At 38.7% G+C, this 10,434-nt stretch overlaps 1 protein-coding gene across 3 annotated transcripts in view; it reads right to left on the bottom strand.

Moving 5' to 3' along the window:
- UCHL3 (ubiquitin C-terminal hydrolase L3) overlaps positions 1–10,434 on the bottom strand; it is a 91,569-nt gene that overhangs the window by 38,508 nt on the left and 42,627 nt on the right. For all 3 annotated transcript variants that reach the window (XM_019524548.1, XM_019524549.1, XM_019524550.1), the window contains 3 exons: positions 9,220–9,376; positions 8,626–8,711; positions 7,804–7,851 (listed from right to left, as the gene is read on the bottom strand). In XM_019524548.1, the coding sequence (XP_019380093.1) occupies positions 7,804–7,851; positions 8,626–8,711; positions 9,220–9,376 (291 nt within the window). The remainder of the gene's footprint in view (positions 1–7,803; positions 7,852–8,625; positions 8,712–9,219; positions 9,377–10,434) is intronic.

Raw genomic sequence — 10,434 nt, 5'->3', positions numbered from 1 at the left:
AAAAAAAAAAAAAAAAAAAAAAAAAAAAAAAAAAAAAAAAGAGCCTGCAAAGCTCTCTGGGCTGCTTTAGCCCAGCATCCATCCTGCAGGCACTTTGGGTGCCTATAGACATGCCCAGAGGCTGCTCTGACGCACTGTAACTACAGCAGGTCAGAGAAGACTTGAGTAATAGTCTCCTGGAGTGTGCTAATTAGTGCGTTCAACCCAGCCTCTGCATCTCATGCATCAGAATCACTGTGCTTCAAAATGGCAGCAGCGACATTTAACTAAAGCTTGCTTAATGAGCTTTAAAGTGTCCCTGCTGCCCTTCTGAAGTGTGAGGACACTGATACATGAGATGCCATAGGCGCTTTAATTAAATCAGCTCTCGGAGCCATTTCAATTAAAGCGCTCCCTCCACTCCTACCCCTGGAGCTCGTGTAAAAACACTATTTGCTTCTCTGTTTGAACTCCTATACAGGTCAGTTTTTCTCTCAGGAAAACAAACCTGGGAGAGTTGTTCTGGATGATCCGAATGTGTGTACAGAGTCTAAGCTGCACTGCCACAAAATGGGGAGGCCACTGTTTCCTATACAGCAACTGTGGTGTCCTGGATCACTTAGTACAGATGTCTCATCTTTTAGCTGAATGTAGGTTCCTGTAGCTGAAGTTTTTACTTGGTAGACAGAAAGTGGAAGCATATGAAAACACCAACATTTGGAAGGGGTATACAGCAAAAAACAAATTGGTTTTGCATCTATAATACCATGTTTTGAAAAATATGCATGCACATTTATCTAACTTGTTTCCTTCAGTCTTCCATAGCAAATAGACTTTTTCAAAATTATGTACTGCTTAATAGAAATTTTCAAGAATTCTAAAAATTAAAAAAAGAGCTAATGATAGTCTTCATAATTTTCTGCTAAAACCTAAAATATTAGAAATTAAAATGGAAACTTTTGGTAAATCACTCTAAATTGCTCAAAATTTTTCAAGTGTTGAATAAACTCCAAATCTGCAATTAAAATATATTTCAAAGAGATCCCCAGGGTTCAACAAAGATGCATAGTTTTTAAATGACCTGGGACACCAGGACTGTGGGCCTGGGGAGTGGTTCCTTGATTCCAGGGTCCCAGTGCCCTGGGAAATCTATAAGTTGTATGTGAAACTTAGTGCCCTGCATCTCCCTTGGATGTGGCATTTTCAAGTGCCTTATCCTGAAAGTCTGTCAAGCATGGTGGTTGCCGGGTTCCCAGTAGGGAGAGCCCTTCACCACTCCTCCCCACACTGGGGAACCTAGCAACCCACTCCCCGAGGAGCCCATTTTCAGCCTCAGGACTGGGGCTGTCCCAGTCCCAATATCAACCTCTATTTCAATGCCTATACAACATTACAAGATGGAGGCATGTTACATGTTAAACTTATGGTGCACCATACAAATGAGCTGCAAAGAAGTTCCACACATTTTGTGGAACATCTTTGTGGCTGGCTTGCCACTTTATGGCAGCATAAAACAACTGAACTTGTAGCACTCTACTTGTGGTGCAATTAACGTGGTAACTGAATCATAAATTTAACATGCGCCAGATACCCCAGGCTCAGAAACACTGCAAAGGGTGGAGGGGAGAAGCAGCAGAAAAATCGCTTGCTCAAGGTCAGGAGCTTGGTAGTACATAAAAGGAGGCATTCTAAAACTCTTTACACCAAGGCCCATGACCAGTCCCCCAGACAGTAGTGACTCTCCATTCACTCCTGTCATGATGTCTAGTGACTGGTCTATTGTTTAAACAAGGGTATGACAACAGTTTTGTCTTTTAGACCACACTTATTGTGCTAAAAATCAACTTCACTTTACAATAGTTCTGTTTTGTAGTTGCAGCGGTGAGAGGGCTCCATTTGGTTATTTTAAAAATTTAGTATTCTACAAAGATTTCCATCTATTAGATATATCAGTCTGAGAGCTTAAAAATTGAGTGCCGGAGCATTCCACTCTGGTTTTATTTATATTACACATGTTTTAGGAATAACCACTAAATTACTACCAAAGCATAGCTATTCTAGTGAAGTTATTTCAAGAATCAGCCTGGATGTTATTCATTACTTTGAAAAGTTATTTTTTGTAGCATGGTGACAGATTTTAAACAAGGTTTAGTGGTTTATTTGTTTAACAGACATATGGTGCATGTTTTCTCCCTTTGTCCTCTCAAAAACTGTAATAAAAGCTGCTTTATTAATAAAAAACAGCTACAAGAGACTTATTTTCTCTAGGTCTGAATTCAAAAGACTGGCTACCCAGCAAATGTCTAAATTGTAATCTTGGAAAACCATTATTTCCCTTTGTCTGGTAAAAATAAGTTGCTGCTACCAAGGTATTTCTCAGTATCCACTTTTTGATGCGCCTTTTTTAAAAGCCAGAGAAAGTATTCTGCCTATCTGTAATTTTGGTTTGTATATTTTACATTATTCAATACGGGGAAGTATCAAAAGAGGCAACCAAGATAGGGAGGCATAGGTACTAATCACGTTAGAAGTCTTTATCACAATTTATGGTGCGACTGACATGGCACTTGCAACGTAAGTGTAACATGTGTCATGGGCTAGATATCTGATCTCTAGTACTTTCTTTCCATATGAATCTCTCTAGCATCTAGCTGATAGCAAAAAAACTCACCTGGGCATAAACAGAAAAATCATTCAGTAGAGAAAGGACAAAGTAAAAATGTTTTTAGAATTTATAAGTGCTTCCCTTTAACAGATCCACAAAGGAAGATGAGGAAATTTCATCCTAAAATTCCAAGTAGGGATATCCCTGGAAGTTTGTCAGCAAGCTATTACTCCTGAAATAATGAAGGCATAGGTCCCATTTCTCTATCCAGGAGCAGCAGGGTCTTCCTATTTTTCCATATGTAAACTATGTTCAAAGTGGATGCTGCTATAATTGTTGTTTATGAGAAAAATCAAGTTCTCTATTTTGTGTGGGAGAACGCCAGGGGGATGAGCAGATGTTAGGAGGAGAGGTCTAGATTGCAAGTCTCATCAGAAGCATTGTGAAATTCACCTTTGTAGAACAACTTCAGTTTTACCATTTGACAGCACAATCTAATTTATCTTGTAAATTTATTTTAAAGAGATGTAATTTACTTTATGGTATATTTACTCTTTGGGTACATCCATGTGCAGATCTAGGATTTTGAAAAGGTGGGGGGTGCAGATGATGTGGTGTATCAACACACAACATGACAGTTTTTTCCAGTTAGAGAAACTAGAAGCTTTACTAATATGCAAGGCCTAGGGGGCTTGCAATATATTATTCAGTTTAAGATCAAAGTAAACCATTACAATTTTGCTAGATTATATATCAAGTTAAAAAACACAACAAAACAGGCAAAAATATTCAAAAGATACCACATCATTAAGTCCTGTAGTTATTACTTTATTTTATGTCTCTTATTCATAAAACAAACCTAGCTTTCTTGAGCATCTGGACAGTGCCTCCAACACTTCACTATCAGTCATTTTTAGACCTCTGTTAATTTCTACACCATACCGGAGTTAAGGTTTTTAGCTAGAGCTAAAAACAGCCTGGAGGGCTGTGAAACAGAAGACAGACATTTCTACAAATGGCTAACAAAGAGCAAAATTGCAGAAGAAAGGATATTTTGAATAGTGGAACATCTGGACCATTAAAAAGGAGAGAGGGTCATTAACATCTGTGGAATAGACAGCGATTAGCAGGAATCAGGGAAATGATAATGACCCACGAAGTCAACTTTCTCAACACTGCCTGAATAGAAATGCCCGCCCCAAGCAGTTGGTTTTAAAGTCTGGGAGAGGCCAAAATCAGACCCGGGGGGGGGGATGCTCAACTGCACCACTGCAACCGTTGGGTATACCCCGGGTGTACCTGCTCCACGCCCCCCACCACACACCATCACCACCCCTAGATCCAAACCTGGGTACACATGAGAAAAAAAATCCAGTGTTTCCAAAATAGGAGTTCTGGTCAAATCGCTGTATGAGGAAGACACAACCTGGAATAAGTAATCACCATGAACTGCTAATTCAACCTGCATTTTGCCCACAAACATTTTGTATGCACCGCTAGAAGCTTTACAATCCTGTTATGAAACAAAGTTTTGTCTGAAATAGCCAAATGGGCAGAAGCTGGCATTGCTGGTATGCTTTAAGGTCCTCATTGAAGTGAGCTGCACCCTGACTTCTAATATCAATCTATAGAGAACTGTTCGTCATCCTACCATGCCTTACCTAAATTCTGAGCGCACAACATCAAAAACATCTCCATACATTCTGACATTTGCAACTCTGCCTTTTCTAGGTAGTTACTAATTTGGAAGGAGTGCCATGTTGTTCTTTAAACAGGATCAGTCCAATAAGCCTGTCCAACTTAAATTAATAAGGATTTTTTTTTCCAAGAGCACTTCATAAAGTTTATACATTGTGCTGAAAAAAAATCTGATTATTTGCTACTGATTCTAATAGGTGGAAACACTACCTACAAACTGATTAATATAAGTATTTTAATAAAATAAAATAAAAATTAATCTATAACTACTTAAAATTCAAAATTATAATAGTATATTCTTGTGATTGCACCAGCAAGCAGAGCACATTCTGTGATTTTAAAACATTGTCACTTGAAAGAGAAATAGAAATCAAAAGCAACAGTAAATTAATTCACTAGTATACCTTAGTGACAGTGTATATACCAAATTAAACTCAGGAGGTGGTCTAGAAAGCACAATAAAGGGCTTTGATCTATGTTGGATGCTAAAAGCAGGGGAGCTGCACAGTGCCTGTAACACGCTATGCTGATTCTACTACCAAAGCTGGGTATTTCTGCTTGGTAGACTTCGTACAAACTAAAGAAACTGTGAAGTCATTTAACTGGATTATCAGTAGTAACAATTTAAAAATAAATACTTTGTTCAGAAGAAGTCAAGGTTCCATCCTGTCACACCAACTCATGACCTTGAAAATAAATTAAGGGGAAAAAAGCCTTTTGCATTTCATGCAACTTTTATATAATAGAAAGCTACATTTATATTACCATTTATGCTGTCAGTGACACTCCGTGAGGCTTTCTTTTTGCCTCCAGATACTGAACACCTATTTCTAATTTCCAACCAACACGTGCCAATACAAAAATCTTGACAGCAACTTCATATGACCTTAATCAATAGACTGGCATCACATATCTTTGGGAAGTTAGTCTGCCTTAATGTTGAGATTAAAGGTTTAGAGATTTTGTATGAACCAATGAATATGCTGTTGTGGAGTGGACCACCTGTTAGGACTCATGCAATTCAACTACCAATGGAACAATAACTGCCTCAGAGAGAGAGTGCTGGGATAAATAAAACACAAAAGCCAAATCAATCATTCATATACAGGAGACTTTTAGGTTTTCTTCTCCCCAACCACATACTGAAAGTTCTTTTAAGGCCTTCCAATGTGAAGGGCTGTCTCAAACACTCACAGAAAGGATGAGGGGGAGTTCTGCCTGCAGGACCACTTTATCTAAAGGGTACTGTATTCTGTCCCAAAAGCTTAACACACTTTTTCCAGGACAGTAGATAACCATTAAAGATAAAATTAGAGAAGAGATTGGTAGACACTACCTTTGTGGCATGCAGTGATACAAGCTTTCAATGTAGCTTTGTAGCTTCAGCAGACACCACAAACCTGGTCCCAGGGAAGCAACCCTGAGAATATAATGGATGTAGAGGAGGACTAAGAAATTCTTTTAAAAGTTACACTGTATATAATGACAGTGTCAAGTCACCTTTCAGGATGACTTTAAAGCTCATGACCTAACTGCAGAAAATCCAGATTCCACAGCTGACACTGGAGAAGTGCTCAGACACTATTACACGTATGAGAAACTTTCTAAGTTCAAAGCATGTTATAAAGAATGATAGTTCCCTTTAAGACAAAGTGGAAATTACTTATTGCTTAATCTCTCTCTCTCAAAATGTAACCACCACACAGTTGAGCTGAGTGAACTCCTTGAAGGACCCTACCTGAATACTTGGGACACTTCTAGAAGCCATAACCTACGTATTTACTTCCAAGTTTCACAAAGATCTTGACAAGTAAGACAATTTCTCAAAGTCCACTTCCTGGGTAGATTCCTAAGTATACAAAGGAGTAGGCCTGCAATACTGTTGTAGCCATGATGGTCCATGAAGTGAGAGAAGAAGAGTTTTTTGACAATATATTTTATTGGATGAACTGTAGAGTTGGGAGAGATGTTACACATGCACTTCATGCCCATAAGCTTGTCTAACATCTCTCTCAGCTATACAACTGGTCCAATAAAAAGTGTTTACTAAAAACCCCTCACCTTGAGTACAAGATGACAGAAAACCTGGGGAATCTCTCTTTTCCAGGGTTTGAGGGGAAGGCTCACAGGCTATAGACCTGTTAGGGAATTAAGACAGGTAGTCCCCAGTAGTTCTACCCTAGCTAAACCAATTAAGAAATGGGATTGAATGTTTTAAACTGGAACCTCTGAAGGAAGACCCAATTCCTCAGGTAGACACTAAGAAAGATATATGATGAAACTACATGATTTTTCCCTGTGTGATGATAAAGTCTCTGGATTGATTCACAGCAAGAAGGTAAGAAAGAGAAGAATGAGAGAAGATTCCAAAAGAGGAAATTACAATATCCACAGGAAAATAATTTCTTTTTGAAAAGTCCTTTTATTTTGTGTCTGAAAGAGTTACGATAAACCTGTAGTTAGTGGCAGCAACCTGGGAACTCCCTGCTCTCTTCAGGCAAGCTTGTCTTGCTTTCTTCTACTTTGACACAAAAGCCACAATAATCTCATCTTCCTTTCTTGGCTTGTATACCAAACTTCATTTTGAATGTGTCAAATGCTTAAACTGGTGGAGTCGAGGTAGATTGGAGAAGCATCTTTCTTGTTTGACTTTTTGTCTTAAAGATAACCAGTCAGTTACTTTGATCGCTTATCCACCTTTCCTTTATCATTCTAATTTAGCCCAAGACTGAAGTCCATTTATATCAATGAAAGTGCTACCAATGATACACTGGCTTCTGGCTTCCAGGTTTCATGCAGACATTCATAACCAGGGGAATGCATATTATAGAAGATAACCAGAATTTGTCAAAGACTAGAAAGCCTGCATTTACATGCATAAGAATATATTTCAGTATTTAAGAAAAAGCACACCTGTGATGAACTTAGAAATGATTTGATCATTTTGAAATCCTAATGTAAAATGAAGTCTCTCATATCTATGAGTATTTATCTGAAACAGGACATAGTTCACCACATACATGAGGTACTGCAATGTGATTTTTTGTTTTCCTGAAGTAGTTTAGTCACATATATACATATAGGTCAAAACCACCTGCGCAGTTAGGATGAGCCATATGTATTTTGTTTATGAAGCGAATGGATCAGTTAGTTGTGTGTCACTTGGAAGCGTTACCTCTTGTGATTACATTGAGGTGTGCATGGTATTGGCATTTCTTCCTACAAGTTCCAAATCTTTGATGCAAGAATCTCAAGAATCAGATACCAAGACTCATGAACAGAAAGAAAAAAGCTTGAAGATAAGATTTAATTAACCCCAAAAGACTAGATAAAGGGGAAAATACAAAAAAATAGAAAAAACTTGCAAAGCTTCACGCTTTTGCACCGTAACGTGACTAACAACTGAAAATATCAGTACTGAAGAAATACTCATTTTCAACCAGGTATAAATCTAATAATTATTTCAAACAAATATTACGTTAGAAGTATAGTTAGTAAAATAAAGTTATAAAACTGAATACCTCAGTCTGACCTTCATGAGCACTGGATTCATGAGTGACACGAATAGCCTGAAAATTAAAACATATGTTTTCACTAAACCATACACAAAACATGTTATTTTAAATAATAAGTCTTTGTAAGAGTCAGTTCATATTCTCAACTGTCAACTTTGTAACACAGTAGTAAATGCTGTGCTATACACACAAGATTTTTATTTATTTTTTATTGCATCTGGTAGAACACAGCAGTTCAACTGGTGGCTGTAGGCCACATGTGACCCACAAGGGGTTAAAGTTGTGGCCCTGGGGCTTCCATCTGCCCCTTGCCAGGGCCACGCAGGCGCACACTGCAGCTGGGGAGCATCCAGAACAGAAGGCCTGTGGCTTGCCCTGAAACCCATGCTGGTGTGGATGGCAGGGCATGCAGTCCCCAGCTGCTTACGAGTTGGACAGCCCTGTGTTAGAAGAATTGACTAGAAGTTAGCCAACCAAAAGGGACTCCAATTTAAGTAACTTTATTTCATATTCTCTGTTAGGGGATACCTAAAAAGGAATTACTATTTTAACTTATGAAATAGCATCACCTAACACAGTATTAAGTCTTTTACACAATAAGTAGTGGGATTACAAAATTGCCTGTTAAAAGCAAATGTCATTCATAATAAATCATTCATAAATTACTTTGACAAAGCACTTCAGCAAATGCTTATCTTTAAGCATGAGCAGTTCAACTATGGTAACCAAGACTGGTCACAGCCTGAAGTGTTTTGTTGAAAGAAGATCGAATGCAGAACTACTCATATAAACATTTCTACTGTATAAAAAGAGGAGAAAGATGCTAACCTCATAGGTTTCTAGATATTTGGCTCTCTCTTCAGGAGTCATTAATAATGAATCTTCCAGAAACTTTTTCAATGAAGAATCAGATTCTTGAAACAATAAAATAAAAATAGAAAGTGAATGAAGAAATCTCTTTATTCTCCTATCTTCACTAAACTCAGACAATTACAACAAAAGGAGAAAATGTTTCATAGCTGACTTGGCTAATATTTAGCATTCTATTTTAAAAAAAGTAGAAATCACAAAGTATACAGTGAATTTATGTCCAGCCAGAAAAATAAGAACACAACGCCAAAAGTTGACTGTATGCAGTGTATTAGAAGAAGTCACCAGACTCTCATTATGGTAAGAAACATCAAAACATTACCTGCCACCTTATATTGGTAGGTTACGTCTTATTCATTAACTGTAAGGTCTTGGTGTCCTATGAATTACTAAAATTACCAACATTCTCAATGACTATCAACTTGCACAAAAAACTGTGCTGCTGCATCATCATGAAAAGTAGAAATTAGCCATTATTCTCTTAAGTCTTTAATACCGAGATACTGACATCCTACGTAAAAACAAAATGATGTTAACAAAGAAAAGATTTACCAAAGTTCATTTTTTCTTTGTTGTTTGCAATAGCATGAATAAGCCCAATTGTTCCACAGGCATTGCTGATTGTTTGCTTCATGAAGTACACTGATGATTTCACATCTTGCCCCTCAGTTTTTATTCTCTCCTCTTCTTCTGTTCTGAAAGTTTCATACTAAAAAAAATAAATCCAAATATTCTGCATGTAAAAAATCAGGAGATACTAAACCTTCAAATGTCCTGTGCTCCATTAAATTTCAATAGCAATTTGAAACAAATGAGTAAGAAAGTCCTCCGATCCTTAGTTATGTGATCTGTAAGATTATTCACTTGAACAAGCTCTGTAGAATTAGGGTGTTCAATCATTATCTTATGACCGAGGATTCTGGTTTTCTCCATTTAAAAATCCAAAATTCTCGATTTAAAAAAAATGCAAAATCTATGTTTTTCTGTGATTAAAATGAAACACCACTATATCTGTAGGTATCAACTGAACACAGTGTTTTATCGATATATTTACAATTTCAAAGCAATTTGGAAGCCTAACAGTGCTTTAATCATTTTAATAAAATAAATTCTAAATACCTATATATTTTGGTATATAATTTTTTTTTTTTAATCGTAGAAAAATCAGAGTTCTCCCTGTCCCCTTTGCTCACCAGGATGTGGGTCCAGCTGCAGCTGTCCCTCTGCTGCTTTGTGGCACTAAGCAGCCCTGATATGCTGATGCTTTCACTCCCAAGCCACAGCCCTCCCAGTGCCCCTTAGTCCTGACCCACAACCCCATGGCCTGGCTGCTGCCCCTCATTCCCAACTGCAACCCTCAACCCCACCGGTGCCCCTCACTCCTGAACTGCAGCCCTTCCTCCCCTCACCCTACTGGTGCCCCTCACTCCCGACCCGCTACCCCCTGCCCTCTAGTATGGAGGGCAGCGGGTGGGTGTACCTGACCAGTCGACACTATAGGCAATGTATCAGTAGAAGGCGTGGGTGGGCACATGCCTGCCCCCTCCAGATGTGTGTGTCCACAGTGGGGCAAGGGGCTACAGCCTGGCCAGACCAGCATGGGCAGGAGCCACTTCTGTACCAGGTCATACCCACTGGACCACAAAAAGGCAGAGCGGGTGACAGAGCCTTGCTGCTGCCACTGATGAGACCCCTGCACCAGCTGCATGAGAATAGTGCATGGCGGCGACGGCGGGGGGGGGGGGGGATGGCTCCCCTTCCCCCCCC

Source organism: Gavialis gangeticus, unplaced genomic scaffold, assembly GCF_001723915.1.
Source record: "Gavialis gangeticus isolate Ggan-Ray unplaced genomic scaffold, GavGan_comp1, whole genome shotgun sequence".
NCBI lineage: Eukaryota > Metazoa > Chordata > Crocodylia > Gavialidae > Gavialis > Gavialis gangeticus.
The sequence above is the reverse complement of the archived record's forward strand: the minus strand, read 5'-3'. Positions and strand labels throughout refer to the sequence as shown.